At 39.3% G+C, this 23048-nt stretch overlaps 1 protein-coding gene across 1 annotated transcript in view; it reads right to left on the bottom strand.

The window, feature by feature from the left end:
* galnt2 (UDP-N-acetyl-alpha-D-galactosamine:polypeptide N-acetylgalactosaminyltransferase 2) overlaps positions 1-23048 on the bottom strand; it is a 48167-nt gene that overhangs the window by 5994 nt on the left and 19125 nt on the right. Inside the window, exons 2-11 of the mRNA XM_017418635.3 lie at positions 14518-14605; positions 8863-9016; positions 5820-5918; positions 5663-5730; positions 5510-5575; positions 5272-5393; positions 2743-2830; positions 2410-2497; positions 2206-2309; positions 753-879 (exon numbers count right to left, since the gene is read on the bottom strand). Coding sequence (XP_017274124.1) covers positions 753-879; positions 2206-2309; positions 2410-2497; positions 2743-2830; positions 5272-5393; positions 5510-5575; positions 5663-5730; positions 5820-5918; positions 8863-9016; positions 14518-14605 — 1004 coding nt within the window. The remainder of the gene's footprint in view (positions 1-752; positions 880-2205; positions 2310-2409; positions 2498-2742; positions 2831-5271; positions 5394-5509; positions 5576-5662; positions 5731-5819; positions 5919-8862; positions 9017-14517; positions 14606-23048) is intronic.

Genomic DNA, 23048 nt, shown 5'->3' with positions numbered 1-23048 from the left:
GTGGATTCAGGATTCACATCCAGTCAGGACAGTCTGAACGAGCCACGTTAAATAACTACCTACAGATCGGACGTGACTCCACGGAATTACCGCAACACGTTTTCTCACTCTGCTGGGTTCCAACACACACACACACACACACACACACACACGTTCTGCAAAGAGATCAGGCACAGCCGCCAGCTAATTAAAATTATGTAACAAAAAAATCTGTGGGAATACGTAATGATACCGCTTTTTGACATGAAGTTTTATTAAACTGAAGTCTGGTTAATAAAAAGGCAACTTTTGCTGAAAAATATCCATTACTGGGTTACCAGGAGGCTTTATAGGTGAGCTGCTTGCTTGTAATTTCTGTTCTGATTGTTGCTGAAGTTGCTGCTGTGGTCCCCTTATTGTGAATCGATTTACATCAATCAAATCATAAGAATCTTAAGCTTTCTAATATTCAGCCACCGATACAAAACAGTTTCGTACACACAGGAAAGAAAAACAGCTGGCAACCTACTGGTGAGCTAAAGGACGGTTAAAAGCCTCTTTAAGATCTCAAATTGTTAGATTCATGTGTCTTTACAGTTAATATTTGACATTTATTACATGTCAAAGCTTGTTTAAGTTGTTCAATAAAAGACTGACAATCTAAAACGTGAAAAATGCTGAAACTGAGACGATAAATGAATATGACAGATGTAGCCCGCTTGGTGGCCGTTTTATTTTATCAGTTTGTATTTGTGAGCTTGTCTGCGTGTCACCTCGCGAACACGGTCCCGCTGCCGCCAGGAAACGTATACGGGTGTTGCTTTCTGAAGACGTGTCCCACTCGGCTGCAGGGGATGATCTCCAGACTGCCACCACACTGCCACACACGAAACGAGATCTCTAAAAAAAAAAATGAAAGAACAAAACACACACACAGGTCAAGATTAAAGTTAGATATCTGTTAGATATAAAAAGGAGTCTGTGACTCATGGCAGAGTTAAACTGGGGTTTCTGCTCCTCATGAATGTTTGAATGTGTCGATAATATTATGTTTGCTTTCTAACAAAGTCTGGGCTTGAATGATAATTGGCTGAATGAGCCGAGGAGTAAACCAGCCTCCGAATTGTCGATCCAGCCGCCTCGAGAGGAGCGTGAATAACTGTGTCGGCTCTTCACTCTTACTTATTTCCCAACTGAATTCAGACAAAAGCAACATGGAGACACAGCTGCAATTATGCCATCGCGCAGTAAGAAAATGATCTCCATTGTGTGCAGACTGCAGTTATTTTCACTCTGATGTTCCAGTCTTGTCATTATCACGGCACCACTGTGATTTTCTAAAATCCACTGTACCGTGGAAGGGCTCTTTCACATGGATACAACAATCACTGAAGGATTTTCTGTTTATCGTGCTCCTGGCATGAAAACACTGATGATCTCCTGATCCAGCGTGAGACATAAACGGAGCTACTTCAGGACTACATCTCACAGGGAGTGGAGGTTTCATGAGTGGGTAGCAAAACACGGAGGCAAAAACACAAAAATTCACATAAAATGAAACTACAGTTGTTTATGACAGGAAAGACCAGTGTGAGAATTTGATAAATACATGAAGAAAAGAGAACTTATGAGGGTAAATTGAAAGCACTTTTTGTTGTTCTACCAGAAATATGAATCAGGTTAGTTTAGCTTGAAATTAGAACTGTTTTTTTTTTTTTTTTAAAGTCCAAAAGAAAGCAGAGTAAATAACTCTGAAGAGAAACGTGGAGATCCAGTAAAATAGAAACCTCTTATTTGATGGTTGAAAAGCACCGAATATCATCACCCTCTATATTATTTACCCCATTTCTCACTTTCATGTTTGCATCAGATTTTAAAAAATGATATTTAAGACTAAATCTGGGGAGACAATAAGGTTCTTATAGAGCAGAAAGTTTGCGATCTTTCTCATAAAGATACAAACTGGCTTCAGCTTTGTACTTTACAGACATGAGTTATAGAATTGCAAAAAAAAAAGGATACTTTTCCCCCAAAATATCAGGCTAACCATTAAAAATGCATGAAAAGTAATGATTTACAGTAAATTTTTCTTCACTTGCTACTTTCCAAGCACAATCCAAATCACTGGATTTGATGTCTTGTTCTTTTCTCTCATGAAGAGGTCCAAGCTTTCAGACGGCTAATAAACAATGGCCGAGTGATTCTTTCAGAGATCGCAGCACTCACCCAGGTTTTCTCCGCCCCAAACGTCCATCATCATGTCGTACTTCCCCAGCTGCTCGAAGTATTCTTTATCCATGACGAACAGACCTCCGGCGATCATTGGAGTCCTGGAGGAGACGGGAGAATGGAGGGCGGCCGGATGTGTCAGCCGTGTGTGAACACTTAGATCAAGTCGTGACTTTGTTAGAGCGTGTGTGTGTGTCTTACTTTATGGGGGCGATAGGGTTGCCCTGCCTGGCTCGCCGCTGCTCCAGAGTCATGTAATCCCATTTAAAGACCAAATTCCAGTCAAAGCCTATCGACAAAACCACAGAGGCCAAAGAGCAGAACAATTAGAACCACTCATGGAAATTAAACTGCAGTCTGGTTTTATAGATGTTTTTAGCGAGTTTATATATAGTTGTTGCTATCCAACAAAACACTCGAGAAGTTAATAAACTGACAAACTACAGATGTGAGGGCATTAATTAGCTGGTATTTAGATTATAGATATGTGTCCTCTGAAACTGCTAACATTTCCGTCACGTGTGTGTTTGTTACCTCCTTTCAGATCGGCCGACGCTCCCACGTACTGAAAGTTGTCCATGTTGATCACGTCAATGATGGGCGAAACTACTCGAGTCTTGTCCTGAGAGGGAGAGACAGACAAATGAAAATTGGCTTTTCTGAACAGAAGCTAAACAAAGAAAATAAAATCTGGATCATCTGGATATATTTACTGCAAATCAAATGAAGGGAGAAACTGGGGCAGAGATACAGATCTCCTTCTGAGGAGGCTTTGAGTGAATGAGCCCATCAGAAGCAGAGGTTCACATGTTTGATTTACGATCTGTGTTTGGTTTATTACTTTGTTTACACGGTAGGATGGAGAGTAGAGCGGTTTTGTCATTTCCACACAATTTGCTGCGTGATGCGAGTCTTTCGAGTTTCAGCCACATCACACAGAAGATGCTAAAATGATCCAAATGTCAAAAACCAGAAACAAGCCTCCAGGTACTGAGCAAGTTCATTTATTCTGGCCTGAGACATTTTTCTACGACAAGTTTCATAACCACAAGGACTGCAGTTTTACCCCTTTTCTCTTTCCGTAGTGAAAGTGAAGTGAGCTGTTGTGATCATTTATGAAAGCAGCAAAAGCAAAGCAACACAAAGCCAATTACTCTGACAGAAAAATGTTTTGGATTTGGCTACAGACTTTTTTTTTTGGAAACAAAAGACATTCTGAAGATCAAATGCAGAAACGGATCATGTTCAGCCAAAACAGATAAATATTTCAAGAACCTCAATTTGACAGAAAATGACTCATTTGAGATTAAAATAACAGTCAATCAGGACGCACGTTGTTCAATTACTACTAAACCGTTTCCTTGTAAAAATAGCTGCAGTACTGACAAAAACAGATAAAGGAAACAAGAAGAAAATGTGTTTCAGTTTATTATTGACAGAGTCCAAACATTCCTGGGGATTACAGGCTGCCCTTGTTGTATTTTACACCTGCGTTAACACAACACCGACTACAAAGCTCCAGCGGTGCTGCTTTGTCGCTGGTTTTGACCTCTGCGAAGGAGGGAGGAGGAAAACGATAAACACGTGAATAATTAACTGATGTCATGAAGCCACTGTGAGCGGTGGGACGTAGCACGTTTTTAAATCCTGAGCTGAGACGTTCCCTTTGAAACGCTCTCATTGTTTTTGCGGCTTTCATGCAGTATTCTGTAGCTTGGTGGGAGTCTTGTTTTCCAATCAGCTGCCAAGCTGCTCTACAGGATACGTGTGAACTATTTAGACATCTTTTCATTTTAGTTCTGCCTTGTTTATTAAACTGTCAGAGTGATGAACTTTCACTTGACAAGTGACTCCTAAATAACTGTAATAAACAATTTAATTGGTTTTCTGCCTTTACTAGTGTTCAATAAATAATACTTTTCATCTTTTCTTTCTGTAAGTTCAACAGATCGCCTCCTTCGAGTTTTTACGCTTTCCCTTCTTATATGGTGAGACCTGTTTACCTTTGCAACTTGAATTATGAGTTTTACGTCCTTACTGAGACCTCATCTGACACCACCTGAGAATAAGCTCTAGGTTTTCTGAAGACTCGTTTTTTTCAGACATGAACCTATTTAGATTTTGCACACAGGTCGCATTCCTCTTTTTATAAACTGAACAACGTGGTCACCCCTTTCTTACAAATGTGAATTGATAAAGGCAACATGGGGGAGCAGAAGTTAATTCAATGCTTTTATGCTTCTGAGGCGGAAAGAGGTAGTCACAGGGCAGAGTTGGTAAGTAGAGTTACACATTGTTATTAATGATGCTGCTGTCATGCCAATGATTTACTAATGTCTACTTCATGTGTACAAGCAAAAACTGTTGTTCACCTCGACTGGTTCATGTGTGAACAACTAAAACTGTCTTAAAGAGAATCATGTCTTTGCCTCCATATTGCATAACAATAGCGTAAAAAGAGCTACTAGACTGAGAATGAGTACAGATTCAAGATGTCTTAATTTGTTTGCGTTTATCATTTTAAACAGGGTCTAAATGGGCTGAGACAGTGTTCACATGCAGGACTGTGTTTGCAGACGGACCTCCACAGAAACTGACAAACCACACAAATCAAAGTACAAAGACAAGTTTGAAAGGTCACAACAATTTGCCAAGCTGTGGTCTTCTACAGAGAGCTGCACGTATCAGAGAGCCTCTGATCATAACAATTATGCTGTGCAGACCCTATCACTTTGTTTCCATGCGAGGTCCAGCACACTTCTACTGTCGGCGCCCAAAACTAAACAAAGCAGTTGAACCACAGCAGAAGAAAAGGGTCAAAATGGTGGCAAATAACATGTGAACTCTGATGGAAATACATTTTATTTAGTGTCAGCTGCCTGTTTTTTCTTTTTCTTTTTTATAAAGAAGGAGGGAAACAAGCACAACAATCGCAGTCAGCTCAAATGACTGCAATCAGTCAATAGTGAAACAAATGTGACATTTCTACTCGTTTCATCGGGGCGTGCGCATGATTACAAAGTGGCATTGGGGGTTGAAGTGTTTGGTGCGTTTGTGGAGTACCTCAGCCACCCTCTCCAGCAATGGCTCGAGCCAGTGGTCATTACATTCACAGTGAGAGTCCAGGAAGGTAAGAACTGGTGCTGTGGCGGCATCCGCACCACGGACCCTTGAACGCATCAGTCCTGAGAGAGGGAACAAAAACAACTTTAATTTAACAACAGATCAGTTCATCCTTCTCGTAATGAAACAATAATGAATAATGTATGTTTTTTGATTTAAAACACTTTCTTCTCAGTACCTTCTCTGCGGTCGTTTCTCAGAACTCGCACTTTCTCTATCTTTCCCAGCAGCGCTCCATCCTCCGCTGAAACACAAAGCAGCATCTTTTACTTGCTTCACCCTCTGATGTTAACAGGTTTGTTTGCTTAATAGGTTTCTGGACATTACTTACGGTTGTCACTGTAGTCATCAACCAAAATAATCTCTTTGACCAAGTGAGGAGGACTTTTCTTCAAGACACTGAACAGAAAGAAAAAAAAGGCATTTCAGGGTAAAAACAAACCCAAATATGAAAAGAAGCTTAGGAATAAACGGGTGTAAACACCGACCTGACCACAGTCCGCAGCAGAGCAGAGCGAGCTTCGTTATGAAAGGTGATGACAACACTGGAGGCTGCCAGGTCTGATCTCCACTGTTTATGTTTACAGCTACACACACAGAGAAAAAAAAACACACACTCAGACATTGGTGTCATAAAAAATGACGAAGTATATGCTTACACATGTGCACAAGCTCCTACACACAGAAACATATTGCTGAATGTAGGAGCCAAGTCGCAAGCTGGAACTGCTCCAAGGAACAAGAGTTTTTAATCCTTGGAAACAATAAGATGGATTCCATCCACACACACAAAAAAAGGATGCATGAATACACTCAAGATAGACAGAAAGATGCTTTGCTGAAGCTGCGATTGACAGGGGTTTGGGATACAAAGGAGCAAAACCGCAAGAGACTGTCTGCATGTTGGCACAAACAAATCCTGGCCCAGTTTAAAACTGAGACAAGATATCACACGAGAAGAGAGCAATGATTAAAAGGGTGTTAAGATCTAAAAATACAGCTAATGTAACAAATTATGTGGACATCATTTATAGTCACTGATCAGCAACAACTTTAAGACCACACTTCTAGCACTGTGTCGGCCTAACTCAAGCAGCTCTGACCCGTTCAGACTCAGACATTTCAGGGCATCCTGAAGATATCAGACCCAGCTGCTGATTCTTTCCATCTCGCAAACTGTGAGGTGCGGCATAAATCACATTTACTTTGTTCTGAACAGCTCACGGGTGTTTAATCAGACACTGAGGTGTTTTAATGTTGCTGCAGATCAGCGTAAGGCCACTTATGACTTCTTTTCTTCTCCCTCTCCATTTGTCAGAGCGGAGTCACTGCATCTGCATCAATCTTGAAGCAAGGTCGTCTTGAAGAGTTTGCGCTCACAAAAAGCCATTTTCCTCACAGTTTTTGACAAACCTAAAAGTTCTTTTGATTCCGTCTTCAAAGTCGTTCGATAATGGCCTAGATAAAAGGAGGAAGCTTTCCTATTCAGGAAACTCTTAATCTGCACTGAAGTGCACTGTGGAAATGACACATCAGTGCCAGATCAATAGGAGATGCGTCCCTGCACTTTTAGTAGGCTAATGGCTCCAGCTGTCTAGTTAGGTCAATAGATCAGTGAGGTCAGACCACACGTTTTTAAAAATAGCCCTTAAATAACAGCGTGCATCTTGACAAACGCAGCTTGCATAAAATAAAATAAATAAATAAATCTGAACTTAATGACATACTCTAAACAGGATAACAACAGCAGTCATTTTAATTCCTTAGTCCTAATTATTTATATCGCTCAATGTGTATGTTTAAAAACTATAAATGCATTTCTATATTTATGATGGAAAAACAGTATCTTCCGTTATTGCTCCTGCTGAAACATAAGAAATGTAACAGAATTTGCTGGTAAAATATGTGAAAACCTAAGGAAAGTGTTCACTCATTTTAAAAGTACTGGTGGAAGTAATACTCTTAAATATACCCGTCACGATCTTAAAGAGTTTTCATCTCTCCAGGGTAAAGATAAGAAAAGAGTCAGTCATAACAAGGATTTCTTCAGTCTGGCTGTGGAAAAAAAAAAATAATTGAAATACTTCAGCGTGGTTTAAAGTATCCTGTTTGGTTTAAGCAGGTCTGTTATACTAACACTGTCTAACCATAAACCACAACACAGTCATTTCCAGAGAGACAGCGACCTCCTCCACATGAACCCGACACACCCAGACCAAGGCTCAAATGGTGCCTTACGCACCAGATTCAGCCCTTTCCAATTTCCTTTGGGTAAATTATTCAAAAAATGTTTTAAAATCATACATCTCTGACGCATTAATACAAAATTAGGAAGTTCTGAGGCACTCTCTATAGAAAATATTTCTATTTATATCTGTATTTATTTAGAAATTCTATACGTTTTAAACCTGAGCCTTATTTTTGCCACTGATACATGAAGACAAAAGTGTTCAGAGTTGAGCGCAAACAATACAACAAAGAACATGACCGGAGACTTCTTTGTTTTTTATGTTTCTGGGAGGATAAAAGATACGATCAACACAGATATAAATGTATGTCTTAAATGTAGTCTTCTGGGAGGTGAATTATTACAGGAAGTTAACATCGCAAAACGTGACAAAAAGGCTAGATGTTTATCTGACAAACATTATAGAGTTGGAGAACAGACTGTGGAGCTCACTGTTACCCAAAAGCTAAAAAACAAGCATGCACTATTTTGAGTGGGATGATTAGTGACAGTAAAACAGAAAAAAACTAAATAAAATCCAACAATAGAGCATATCTTTCTAAAGAGATGTGATACTTGCTGCAAACTGTGAGGAAGACATTTTATTAGCAATTGTTATTTTACTGAAATTGCCACATACTGTCACTATTAAGCTAATAAATTTGAAATTAAAGAAGCATTCCCATTCAATGCTAGACTGATTCTTAATATTTTTTAGCTTAAAATATTATGTAAAAACATCACTGTTTAACTTTAAATGTTGCCCATTTACTCAAAGTAGTTTACTTTGAGTTCTTATTGTTAATAAAGTGCACAAATACAATTAAAAAAAAGGTTGTTAAGAGTTCAGGAAAACACTGGATCAGTGCAAACTTCATATTCCTACACTTTAAATTAAAATCTAATCAGAAAATGAAAAAGGACAAGAGGCAGACATGGCATCAAGCTCGCTGTGACATCATTTCTTTTAAAGAGTCATGCTAATATCCTGTCACAATTTGTCTCTCCATCAGTTTAACAAACAAGACAATCTGCGACCATTACGGGGGGTGTTTTATAATTGGGACAGAAAATGAAGGCACATCTGCTCTGTAGGCACTTCCTGGTTTTATCTGACAGACCACAATGAATGGAAGTTCCCAGGAGATCTTATCCAAGTCTGGTGCCAATTACTCAAATCGACAGGCAACAAAGAACAGGATGAACACTTGCAATCAGACGTGGAGCAGATATAATTAGGAGGAACAACGCTGTGCTTTCACTTTTAATGACTCTCGGGTTCTTTTCATAGAAGGGCTACGTACTGATCGTGTCTTGTATCGGGAACGGCTCTGTCCATTCGAAGTTTGTCGCTCTCCACCTGGTTGAACTTGTTTCTGGCGTAAGGGTCCTGACCCGGTCGGACCACCGTAGCTCCGACATACAGATCCTGATCAAAATCCTGCCAGCGCACCTTACCTGAAAACACACACAGACAGACATGTACAAAGGTTTTTAAAGAAATACAAATAAAAGCACTTAAAAGATAACCTCAAGAACCAGAGCTATTTCACATGATGACAGGAATCAAACATAACAAATCTGTAAATTACTTTAAAACATTCAAATACACTCTCGACCACATAAGAAGAAACAATAAATCAAGGTTTTCTAGGTATATACATTCACTCAAGGTGGTTTTCTGGTGGAAAAAATGATAAATAAACCACAGGACGTTCTAAAAATAAAAGCTACCACCGTAGACCATCACAAAGGCTGAAGTGTGTCTCTGTAATGAATGGGATACATCAGTGGGAATATAAAATGTAGGCAGCAGCCTGGCTGATGCAAGGATCCTTCAAGAGTGGCAGGAATGAAAGCTCGCTGCTTCAAGCTGCTGCCTGACGAGGCAACAACACGGCACTCAGAGAGGCTGACAGGAAATTTATGCTGCATAAATATGCTGAGCAGAATTCAGGAGACAGAGCAAGGCTACTTCGGCAAAGATGGAAAACACACACAGAAAAAGAGCACTTGTTTGAAACTGCAGCCAGTCAGAAAACGTTAAGAAAATTAAAAAAAAACTAATTAAAAAATGTGCACCAACGCTCATAATTTGCTGCAGCCTAAAACAGGAGCTTAGAAAATGAGATTTGAACGATCAGTTTGTTGCATTTTAAAGAACACACTTCATCGGCGTGTCTCCAGGTGAGATCACAGTGCACTAAACAGGCAAAGTTGTCGTCTTTAATTTCACAGCTTATCACAAAATATGAGACGCTGACACACTAATAACAACTCATTAACTGAGTGGAGCTGCTTGTTAATAACTTGTGTTAAGCGTGTGGTAATGTGAGATTTCAGTATCTATCAGCATAAATGAGCATGTGCACGGCCGACAGAAACTGAGCCTTTGAAGACAAACTATGTGTGTGTGTGTGTGTGTGTGTGTGTGTGTGTGAGTGTCTTCCCTTGCAGCATGTGATGTGTCTGGCATGTTAATTAGCAGAAGCCTGCGACTTGAAAACACTGACCCAGCCGCATGTAACAGTGTGATGTCCTTGCTGATACCGACATGAATGAACACGGAGTTTGGTCTTTTTCTAATGTTGGGATCCTCCTCCAGTTGTGGGATGCAACGCTCACTGGCTTAAAAATAAAATTTCTGTCACAGTTCTGCCTAATGACAGCCAAACATGTGGATTTGTTGTTGTGCTAAAGAGGAAAAACGTCAAATAAGCTAATCTTACAGAACCTAACAAGAGCAGGACAGCATATTTTTATGTAATAAATACACATTTACTTAATTCTTATGGAGAGTAGGCTGTAATATGGTTTGCTTTTTCCATTTCCATTTTGTAGAGTATGTGAATGTGGCCTTTAGGAGGAATCAATACATGTGCATTAGGATTTCTATGGCGTATTTTGCCGAGCCAGTGCCATTGTAAGAAAACCCTGATTGTTCAAATCTCTGATCGTCAAAAGTATTTACTGACTTTTTTTCTTCCACTATCCTAAACGCCTTTCAGCAGAAACACCCATTCAGTCTAAGAAAGTGGTTTGTTGTCTCCCTGTGGCTCTGTATTGGTCTGACAAGACTATAATCTTTTGGTTGCCATTACAGCTGCAGGAACAGTTTTCACTCTCCCTCGACTCTCCTTTCCTCTCTGAACACCTTTTACTCACTGCCTGTTGATCGTTGGAGTATTTGCCGAGTCGCTCTTCGATGCTGCCATGTTTCCAAATGAGGGGTTCTCGCTTATGATTGCTCCTGACATCTTTACTGATCTGTGACCCCTCTGCCAATCAGCTCAGAGGACAAAACACTAAATGTGCAAAGGAATGAATCTTCTCATTTGTAAAGTCGGTGGCTTACATCACTGGGGAAATGCACAGAAGTCTGAAACCTCATTTTTCATTTTCAAATACAAAAGGTGCAACTAATCTGTAGACAACGTTTAGATTTACAGCGTAATTAAACACGATGGAGCGATGGGCAAAAGAAACATAAAACAAGACAAAAGCCAAACATAAAAGATTTATACCGCTCTCCTGATCACATTTTCAACAAGAGCAGCAACAGCATCTGATAAAAACGAGACAAAATCTAACGTGGAGTAAAATAACTTGTTTAAAGTCAGAGTTTCATTAGTCTGTTCTGGACGAAACAGGATTATGCGTCATGGTGGACTCCAGCGAGTAAAAGCCTCTTTATGAGGTAATTAATGTCTTATTTGCATGCAATCCTGCACTAAAACAAACAGAGTTATGAATATTATATTGCATTTCTGCTAAAAGGGCCAAATAAATCTCACACACTGGAACACAACACAACTCAGGATGGGTGGAGAGTGGATCTCAAAACAGAGGGGAGAATAAAACTTATTCTGCCACTGCAGATAAAAACAAGAGCATTCAAACTTTTCTAGTTTTCAGAAAAGTTTGAATAAAAATAGGCTCTAAAATATTTAATCAAAAGTGACACTCACAATCCTACAGCATATTGGAAATGCAATGAGATTTATTTTCAATAATAAATGCATGTAGCAACAAGAAATTCATAAACTTCAGTGATTCAGCAACTAAACTTTAAATTAATTGCTCACACATTTATAATCCATGACCTGATTTCTCCAAGATGAAATATTTCTTTAGAATAAAAAGGCGTTAGTCATCAGTAATATTACTTAAATTATAACAGCACTAACAAAGATCATTTCTAAAGTATTACATTAACACACACACACACACACAAACTCTATTCCCTTGCTTCTTTGTAAACTTTGGTTTAAACTTTTAAAGTTAAAGGTTCGACCTTCACATCCAATATGGCTGCCTGTTGCATAAAAAGTAGTAATAGCTGCAGTAATAAACATTTTATTTACACTTCAGCGGCACACGGAGGACTGTATAACCTCCATTAGTGAACATCTTGCTACACCAATTGAATGCTTAAAATCCAGAGAAATTCCCAAATCAGAGATCCGACGTCTGAGGCGAATGTAACGCATCTTTACTCCTCACTTCACGAGAGACTTTTAGCCCAAATGAAGGGAATCATGGGAGTTTACCTGCTTCGTACAGCACAGCACGGACCTACACACGGAGCAGGACCAGCTACAACAACAATTAAAGCAGCTGAGATAAAAACACACAAACGAGAGACTGCTTTCTGGGTCTAACATCTCTGAACGCTCAGAGTAAATGTTGGTTTGTTCCTGTATCGAGGTTTATAATCATTCTATCATGTCAGGTAAAATTAATGCTTGTAGTTCAGACTGAACATATTCAGAATAAAAGGCATTTAACAATTAAAAAAACAAAAAAACTTCTGAAATAAGGCACCAAAATGGGCTCAAATACAGAACCTGAGCCTTAACTGATTTTTATCTTCTTTGCTTTATTCATCTATTTTTTCCATTTAGACTGCAAACCCCTTTATAAATAACAATTTGGTTTCCCTCCTCGCTCCGTCTCCTTTATTCTTTGTGCTTTCTCTCTGCTCATCTCTCCTGCTCTCAGTGTTTATGTGATACTGTGATAAGTTGCGATTGTTGAAAGTAAAATCCCTCCCCGCTCCGAAGCAGAATCCTCCTCATTTTGATTTTCAAATGGAATTTCCATTTCCGCGGCTGGATCAAATAAAAGCAGTAACTGTTCGGCAGTCGCAGGTCACGGGATTGAAAAGAAGGAGCACCGACTGGCGCTGCTTCAAGTCGAGATGACGATGAGAGCTGAATGAGAAATCATGAATCAGCCCCTCTCCTCCTTCACGGCGTTAGATCGACACGGTGTTTGTAGAAGTGTGGGTGGAATGTGAGGAAACGTTGACTGTCAGTTTGTGATTTATGCTGGATACCTTCTTAGATCTAACGTTTTAAGTGTTTGTCAGACAGCTGTTTGTCTTTACTCTCTGCTGCAGTTTAAACATGTCAAGAGATAAGAACGCAACTCTTTCACCACATTTACAAAGAGAAATACCTTTGGATTTCAGAAAGAACACTTAGATGTGTTGTATAATCTACATTATCTTTGTTTAGCCTTTCCGTTCTTTAAAGTTACAGCTGTAAACAATACGTTATGAATCTTTCTTCAGCTCCTGAAGGGATCCTGATCAAATATCAGAAACTGTTTTTAATCAGTTGGCCTCATATCTCAGAAACAAAAGGGACAATTATGGATTTTCTTCATAAAAACTAAAAAATGTGAATGAATTCAGCTGAATTCAGTCTTTTGACTGAGTTTTCAATGAATGAACCAGTGGAAATTGTGACTGAAAAGTCTTACGCAAGTTATTCCATTTGTGCCAGCAAGGTCTCTAAATAAATAAAAAAATATATTTTTTAAAAAAGACCCTCAATGTTGGACTCAATAGTAGCCAAATAATTACAAAACATCAGGTTAAAGGCAGGAAACCTGTCAGCTACTGATGAAAACAAGAAATCAACATCAAATGAAAAAAAAAAGAACCAACAGTTGCAGTGTTTCTGTTTTACATTAAATGCAAATAAAATGGCTTTAACTATTAAGAAGTACTGTAATTTCACTCTACACTATAGAATTGTTATATTGTATAGTTTTTGAAGTGGAAATCACAGCGACTGCATGGATGATTTAAGTATGAGCAAAACAAAATGAGGAAGCCCTCCTGAGGTGGGACTGCTCTTAGCTCAGGATGTTAAAATGATCGTTGGCAACAAACCAAGCCCACTTTGCCTAAAGAGCTCATCAGTTTGTGGTCGAGTCTTTTGTAATTTGACCCAAATTTGTGAAAAATTAATGAATGCATGAATGAAAAATGTATGAATCCTTTCAAACCTGGAAATGGAGCAGCTAAAAACTGCTTCGAGAATTCACTTATGGCAACATACATTTATTTAAAAACACACTAACAGAGATGTAGAAACAAGAAAAAAAAATGCTTTATTTAAACCGCTGCAGCCCAATCTTCCTCTCTAGTTGTGCCTGGACTTACTGCAACTATGAGAAAGTCCTCAAATCAGTGAATAAACTGTTGTTAATCAAGATGCAGTCTGGATGAAAGGCTTCTCAGACTTTGCCAGGGAAGGACAATAATTCTTGGGTCATTTTTTCCCCCAAAAAAGTGTTTTAATAATGAGTTTTTAGCTGATGAATACAGTTCATCCAAATTAATAGCATAGTATTAGCATTTTAGACCACCAGCTTTCTGCCAAATCAACTCGGAGAAGATTTGAAGCACAGTTTTTTTACATGTCACCAGTGATGCTGTGGTTTCTGAAGTGCAACGAAAACCCACAATGTTTAATTCAAAACATGCTTAAAATGCAGATTTGTGGTGATCAGAATGGAAACCTGTAGAGATAACTACTTTATATCAAGAAATCAAAGCAGAGCAAGATGGGAGGAGGAGAAAAACCTAGCTCAGAAGGTAATATTTTTTCACCGTATTTTCAGAATGAAGTAAGAAGAAGATTGCGGCAGCAGGAGAAGTTTCCCACCTGGCGGCAGAGTCTCCGAGCCGTGGGCCTTTTCGTCTGAACTGTGAGATCTGCCCCTGATGAACGAGTCGCCGGAGATCCACTCATCCTGAGAGCAAACAGAAGATGGTTTTCAGTCACACTGTTGCATACATTAAACATAACTGTATGAACAAAGCAGAAGATAAAAAAATGCAGCAGACAGACATCTAATTACTTATGAAAAGCAAAGAAAACCTCCTTTGATTTTTACACTTTAAACATGACCAGTAGAAAAATCAGAAAAGTAGTGGCTTTATATATCATATAAAAGCACAGATAACATGCCATTCTGCAGAAAAGTTTTAATCCAAACCCAAATCAAACAAAAAATATTTTATCTTTTCATTAACTACAATCTGAGAAGTTTTTACAAAATTTTTGACATCATTATGAGAACTGGGACAAGATATTAGAATATTTCTGAACACCTGAATCTATTTATGACACTTACAGTACCGTGCAAATGTTTTTATCCACTTTTTTAAATATGTCATTTCAAAGATACAGAGGCTCTTGGACCACTTCAAAACAAGCAGCTGTATTTTATCATGTTCATCCATTCATTCACTCAGTCTTTCATTCATTCACTCGGTTTTGTAGCAAAGAAACAGTTAGACACACACCTTTACAACTTAAACAAATGAACCCATTTTGGAGCCATCCATCTTTCTGTCCATGTTAAAACCCACCGGATCAATACTCAGGGAAGCAGAGCAATTAGCAGCATTTATTCCCTGTCCAGCTTGCTGCCCTTGGCTAAATAAAACTAATGTTAAACTTTCTTTTTCTCTCTGTTGTACAGTTTCACCTTCACCCTCTCCAAGATGACTTATTGATCCAGGCTCTTTACAGCTTTAGGATAATTAATTGTCACTGGGTTCATCAGGTATTTATATGCAATTGAACGAAGCGTTCAGAAAGGATTTGTTCACTTTTTATCCTATTTGAACACATTTTAAAAACGTATTGCATGCAGACGGGAAAGTGCCTGATTCTGTTTTGTGTGGCTTTTGCCTAAACCAACCTAAGAGCTAAGGTATCTCATAAAAACGAGTGTCTGCAGTCAGATGGTGAAAGTCCGTGTGGGATGGAAAGCTGGGATTATTCGACCTGCATAAACACAGGTCTGCCATCCAGGACATGGCAGACCCCAAGAGTTAAAAAAGCAACAGAACTTTGTTTTGTTAGCTGAAGATGTTTCTCTTTTTTTTTAAATCAAATGAAGAATGCAGAGTTCCAGCCAATTACTGAGGAAACTGACAATTACTGACTTTTTGGCCTCTGAATCTCCTTGATCTTTTGTTGATTTTAAGCGTTATGCTCACAAATCCAAATAAATGTAAATAACCAATAACCAATAACCAATACAATAGTTTCACCTTAAATAAAATTCATTAATGCCTTCCGTGTTATACGATTCTTCCAGCCTCCCATCAAAACAAATATGCTGGGTTTTTTTTAAGATACATGCCTGGATGCCTCACAATCCGCAGCTCAGTCCAGCTCTGTAAAAAGTTGCATGTAGAGAAACAGCACTTCTCAGGAGAGAAAATCCTCCCCGTAGCATCTGCGTTTGTGAGCAGCTTCAAATGAGACAAACCAATGTGCAAAGCCGATCTGGGCAAGAGCACAGAGGAGCTGCATCGTCCCACAGCACTTCACAGAGGAGGCAAACAGCTCTGACTGGCAGCTTTTCCAGACAGTCGTGACCAGAAAAAAATCCAATTTCATGAACTAACCGACTTTAATCTCGGCCTAAGTTGAGTTAAATATTCCCACTCAGCTTTGAGTTTAAAAAGGAGTCATGATAGCAAAGCAGTGGTTTTTGTGCAGAGGGCTTTCTGTTAAGTCATCTGCGTGAACATGCGCTTTAAATGTTTTCACATTTTGACTTGTGAAAGAAATAAAAGCCCAGCTGTGACTAACAACATTAACTCGGTTCTATTTGAGTGGTAGTAAGTGATGATGGTGTGAAAATCAGCCTGCGGCATTAACACTGGGACCCTGAATCTGAAGAAGCCAAATTGGAATTCAGCCATTACAAATTAATTATTTACTTGCACTGCTCTGACCTAAAGCTCGCATTTTGCTGCCGTTATTAGTTAAACCTGTAATTTAGAAGTCAGCTTGCCAAACATCGGCCATTTAAACCAAGAGGCAGGTGAAGAGGAGAGCGAAGGCAGGGAGGAGTGGATGGAGATGAGTGTCGGGGGTGATTTGTGACACAAGGACAGCTGCAACAGCGAAAGAGAAGGTTTACAGGATGGTAGTGAGACCTGCTATGATCTATGGTTTGGAGACAGTGTCGCTAATAAAAAGACAGGGAGGTGGCAGAGATGAAGACGTTCGGATTTTCAGTGAGAGTGACAGCTCAGGTTGAGCAGTTTGGGACAAAGTTAGAACCTGAGATGGTTTGGACACGAGCAGCGGAGGGATGGTGAATTTATTGGACAAAGGGTGTTGAATATGGAGCCGCCAGGGAGAAAGAAAAGAGGAAGACCACAGAAGATTGATGGATGCAGTGAGGGAGGATCTGCAGAGGGTTCGGTGTGATTTTTTTGACTGCAGGACTGAAGTCTAATGAAACAAAGGCGCCGTGCCTCAGGAAGTTAGAGCTTGTTGTTGTCTACCAATCGAGGGATCAGCTGAACGAGCTCTGGTATCATCAGTCAGCGTGTTCAAAAGTTGCATCAGTTCTGTATGATTAAAGCAGCAAAAACACAAGAGATTTGGGCATATTTTGTAAATTTATCTGTTGACAAGAACAACCAGCTGAATAACTAAGTTAATCTGAACTAGCAATACCACATTTGTTTTTACTCAATGAAGACAACTCAAAGTTAGCTTGTAAGTTTAAAATGAAGTCAGAGGAAGAACAAGAGGAGTAAGAAACTAATAAATGTAAGCAAATTTTTGCTGCAGAAGTCTGACTTCGTTTTACCTCTCAGTAACATCAGGTTTTCCATTTATGTTCCAGCTGACACTTGAACAGGAGAAATATTTACGTCCAGCTTTCTGTGTATCGCAGGCAGGTTGACAAACATGAATAAAGAGAATAGTTTAATCAATGATTATCAAGCCGTAACGTCACGTGTCATATATAGAAATAAAGCCAAACAAATTAAAGGTAAAGTTTTAACACGTGTAGCATACAAAAACTAAATGCTTTGGACATTACTTCAATTTATTTTAAACTGAGGTCTAATAGAGAAAATAAAAAACTCTGAAATAGTGCACTTTTATGTTTGGAGATATGCAAAGAATAAATTGATTATAAAGATCAAAAATGTTCAGAAGCTATAAACTGGCCTTTAAATGAGATATATGGCGATTATTATTTTTTTCTCTTGGATTTTGTTTGTAGAAACTTCTGTCTAAAAATCTGGAGGATAATATCTGAGCACGCAGATAAAAAGCTTTGCATCTTATTGCCTCTCTGCTCTGTAGTACCACTTCAGCAGCCTTGATTGGTCTGTCATCTGACAGATGGTCATGGCTCATAAAGGCAAGGAGGAACACTTCATACACTGATTCACACACACACACACACACACACACACACACACACACACGCACACACACAGGCTCATTAAAAGCTTAGTTTTAAGTCATGGTATAACAACAAATCCAAATTCAAAGTTAACTCTCCATTAAAAGAAGATAAAGTTAAAACTTTAAAATCTGTACTTCTGTTATTGTGCAGAACAAACAAATACTGAAACATGTGGCAGATCTCTGCCGTGCCAAAGTCACGTGTCCCGCTCTCCTCCACGGGACTCATAAAGGACTGAGCCGTAAAGGAAGTTGGTATCACGAGAGAATGCACAAGCAAAGAAAACAGCTTTTTAAAACTTGGTTTTGGGCAAAGTCACTTGGGTTATATTAAGGTAGAGCTCAACAGATGCCTAAATTTTGGGAGTAGTACTGTTTTTAGTGATTAAAGAAGGGAAAACCTTAATTGTCTGCTCACATATATAGCTTTTATACAGATCGTAGAGTTACACGGGAAAATAAAATTGGTTTAATATTAACTTTCATACACTATATACTTTCTAATTGAGTTAGAAACTTTATCCACTTTGCAACACAACACCATCTGCTCTGCTGGGCTTGTTCTCCACCACATGTTCTGGACAAAATGCTGGGTTTAAACAGTTAAATCCAATCTGCTCCGCTCTGCAAGCTAAAGTACATGATGAAACCATTTAACTGTCATTTTTAAGCTGTTTTATGCTCTATAAAAACCTTTCAATTTGGTGAAGATACATACCAGGGCCAAATATTCTTTAATTTAAAAAGGGTAGTTTTGAGCCGCTGCATCATTGAGCTCTTTTCTGGCCTTGAATGTTTGTCTTGTTTTTTATGATTCGTTGCGGCTTCATTCCAGGTGGAAATAAGACTTCTACTGTGACAATTTCATTTTTTAAAAAGAATTCATGTGCGTTAGGAAAACAAAGTCTACTTGATTAGATGGCCTTAGGAGTCAAGCTTTAATGTACAGAGTGACAAAGAAGTGAACAAACAAGAGGACAGAAAAAAAAGACACCTGGAAGGATATGAGGGACATTTTCACACCTGAAATCAACTATTAATGAATAAAAACTCAAACTATTACAGCTGTTTTCTTAGTCACAAATAAGTAAAGTGTAAGGTTGATTGTTATTTATATAAATCTCCATTTTTTTTGTTTATTTTTTGCCAAGTAAAAGATCAGAACAGGAGTCCAACGAAGCTCTTATCTGCTGTTCTGGTAGTGGGATGGACTTGATGCTTCAAAGATCAGGCCTGTGTGTGTTTTCAGCTTATATTTGTCAGGGTTTGTGAGTTCACACGCCAGCCAAATGTCTCAGAGCGTGTGTGTGTATGTGGGTGTGCGCACTTGTGTTATCCGAGCCTCTAATAGTCAGTATAATCCACACTAATCTGATCACATCCGCTGATAGATTACTGAAGATAGGAGCCAAGAGTTCACCTACAACACGCTTCAAGGCCGGATCGTATATGACTGCTGTGCATTCAAACTCAAACCAAAGACCAAAACTAGTTCTGATTTCAGGGGGAAAAAAAAATCCAGATTAGATCTCGTTTCTGATATAACAAACTGTGCCAATAATGGGATTAGCTCTGATGAATTTAATCCATCCTCACATCACTAAAAGTCCTGATAAAATCATTTATCGGAAACCACAACAAGAGGGGGTCTTAAAATACTGATGGACAAAAAAAATGTGGTAATGGAACAAAATAAATCCAGAAAGTGTTAATAACTTATGTTTCTACTTATTAACAAACTGCTAGTTGTATCTGAAACTCTGGATCTTCAGTAAAATCTCACAAAATTGTAAAAAAAAAAAAACTGCATCCGTTTCTCAGACATTATCATTTAACATTAAGATTATCAGTAAATATTCACACTTGTGATAGCTGTATTCCATTAATACACATTTATCTCCACTACATTGTCTTAAAAAAAAAGTATTTTTAGTGTCACATTTTCTGAGTCTGATGTGTTAAAATCTTCTAAATCCAGAGAGGGACGCAGCTACATGCCATCTGTTGATGCATTCACCCACAGGATGTTGTGTAACAGTGAGTGCTGTTCCAAATCAGGACCGTTCTTTCACTGTACAACTGAGGTTTGAGCCTCTGCGACAACCAGCATCCGTCCTGCTGAGGAGTCCGTAACCGAGACGTTAACACCAGACCAGCTCCAAGCACAATGCTCAGCAGGCTGGACCCAACTGCGACCTCCCTGAGGAGCGGAACGAGAAAAGACCCAAAGCCATCTCATAAATCTGTGGTGCAGCTCTGACTATCCCGCTGAGAATTAAACCACAGTTTTTTTCCTGAGAGGAGGATTTCTAAAAGCAAGATTTGCCTTTGTTTTTACCATTCGAAGTGAAAGGAAGCTCTGTTAAACAAGCCTGTCAACTCAGATAAACATCAAAAACATCTCAGGAAGGACTTTTCCCCCCTCACAAATAAGATCAGTTACCAGCCGTCTCCTATCACAGAGCTTGGAAAAATAATCTTTTTTTTTTTTTCTTAACAAGTATATCTCACATCTCCCTTTGTGTCAAAACACATCCTTTCAGCCAATTCAAGACAAATGTCCTGAAACTTGCTGCAAAATTATCCTGATGTCTACTGTCGTCCCTAACGTGATTTTTTTCACTTTAACAGTTATGACAACATTTCTTAACACAATGAGGTAAATGCCTGCAGCGTATGGCGAACTGCAGGCAAATGTTCACAGTATTTAACATCTCATCAGTACGATTATTGATGGAAAAAACAATAAGTCTTCTGCCATCTAGAGGATACAGGTTAATAAAGACAAGAACTACATGACATTCAGACTCAGTGATGTTTTATGTATCAGGCTGTGTAGATGTGTATGAATAAGGATCAATAAAATTATCACAGAAAACATTTGTTTGCTGTAAAACAAATTGGACAACTACAACTTTGATCATAACCTTCAACTTGCCTCCACAACAAATCCTCCATCCCCCCCTCAAACACATGAGCATTGAAACTAAATCAGGACTCTGACATCCATTTTTCAGAAAAACATGCCACCATCATCTCCAAGAGAGTCCGGGAGGCTGCCAGCGTTCACGATGCGACCGTGTTAATATCCCAAACTCCGGCTCCCCGCGGGGACGCTGTCCTCTCTGGCTTGTGCTGAAAGCTGTTTATACAGAAGAAAAAAGAATCTAGAACAAGTCGTGTTTTTTTTTTCCTTCCTTTTTAATCACAACTCTGTCCTCGGGCCCACAAACGCACACGCAGAACACGCCAACAGAGTATCTTCTGGCTGCAGTTCAGCTTGAAAGATGAAAGAAGTGAAAGAAGCTGGTTGCTGAAAACAAGTCTTGAAAAAAAAAAAAAAACAACAGTACGTGGGATGTCATTACACAGTCGGGGAGTGAGGTTATGTGAGGGAGGGAGGGCGCTCGCACTTCTTTTGTTTTGTCACGCAGCGAAGCAACAATACGGTTTTGAGCTTCAACCTGCTGAAACTTAAAAGAAAAATGTGCGTGAGCGCCTTCGGCAGCAACTTCAAGGAGGAAAGCTGTCAACTCGCACATGGCAGAAGTTTTTCACCTCGTCTAACGCTGTCTTCTTACTTTGTTTTATTTTAATGCATTATATCTCTCTTAGTCTTTCCCTTCGGCTCTTCTGCCCTCCACGCGCCACCTCCACCGTTCACCTCCTGCTTTTTACTCTTTTAGTCATCTTTCCATTTCCTCCCCGAGTCACTCGCTTAACAGCTCTGAAGTTCAGTCTCCCATTTTATCAAGCTGCTGCAGCATTCAGCATCATCTGCAAAATAAACACAAAAGTAAACTCAAAAAATTCAACAAGACGAGTCCCATCTAAGTAAAATTGTAATGTTTTGAGTTAGAGCCTCCAAAAATTCAACAATCTTTGTCAACCTCATTGTATCAGCTTTTACTTTGAACTGAAACATTGCCGCAGGGAAATGCAGCAGAATATTATGAATATCCATGGTTTTAAGAGCAAAGCTGAAGAGGCAGAAATGACTTGGGCAGCTGAGTGAAAAGGTGCAACAGTCTGGCTTGAGCAGGTTCATCTCCACCTATGAGAACAGCCTGGGAGGAAGTGATATGTGCTCTGTCATCAGAGTGGTTCCTCTCGCGGCATCAGAAGGTTTTATTCTGCTGTGCTGTCTGAATGATGCTCCACAGAGAGTGATGAGGACAGAAAGTGCATGATGGACAAAGTGAATCCTAAGACTAGAGTTACACTGTCTCATGTCTAAAAAGCTAAAAAAAGAAAACATAAAAAACTGATCAAAGTATCACATGAAACAAGCTTGTGTGTGTATCTTATGCAAGACATTAGCTGCTGTGAGAATATCAGGCAAAAACACGAGCTGCAGTTCATAACAACAGCATTTTCACGGTCACTTTAGAGCAGGGGTGTCCAAAGTCGGTCCTCGAGGGCCGGCATCCTGCATGTTTTAGTTCTCTCCCTAGTGGTTGTAACAACCTCCTCAGCAAGTCAGTGTTCTGCTTAGGCCTTCTAATGAGCCATCATTTGATCCAGGTGTGTAAAACCAGGGAGAAAACTAAAACATGCAGGATGCCGGCCCTCGAGGACCGACTTTGGACACCCCTGCTTTAGAGGCTTAGCGAGGTTTCTTCAGCTCCTCCTCTGGGTTTTGGGCAAAGGTTTTGGTGCAACAAATTCCCTTTAGCCAGACAGAGATAACTCAGGCTTGAAGTATTCCCAAAGTAAACTGTGGCAATTACTTGTGAGCTGAGCCAGGGACGTGGCTTCTCTAAGGCAAGGTTCATTTTTTATTTTTTATTTCCCCTCCCAGCTACAACACAGTTGAATAACTACATCCACAGGCAGGTCATACTGGTCATCTGAGGACACAACAGTCCTGCTCGGTACATCAGAACAAGATTATACACAAAAAGAGGTCATGATGAGACAATGAATCAGGTTAGTTTGCAAACCTAGTATAACTGGAT

Source organism: Kryptolebias marmoratus, linkage group LG15 (genome assembly GCF_001649575.2).
Source record: "Kryptolebias marmoratus isolate JLee-2015 linkage group LG15, ASM164957v2, whole genome shotgun sequence".
Lineage (NCBI taxonomy): Eukaryota > Metazoa > Chordata > Actinopteri > Cyprinodontiformes > Rivulidae > Kryptolebias > Kryptolebias marmoratus.
This window is presented reverse-complemented; position numbering and strand designations above follow the sequence as displayed.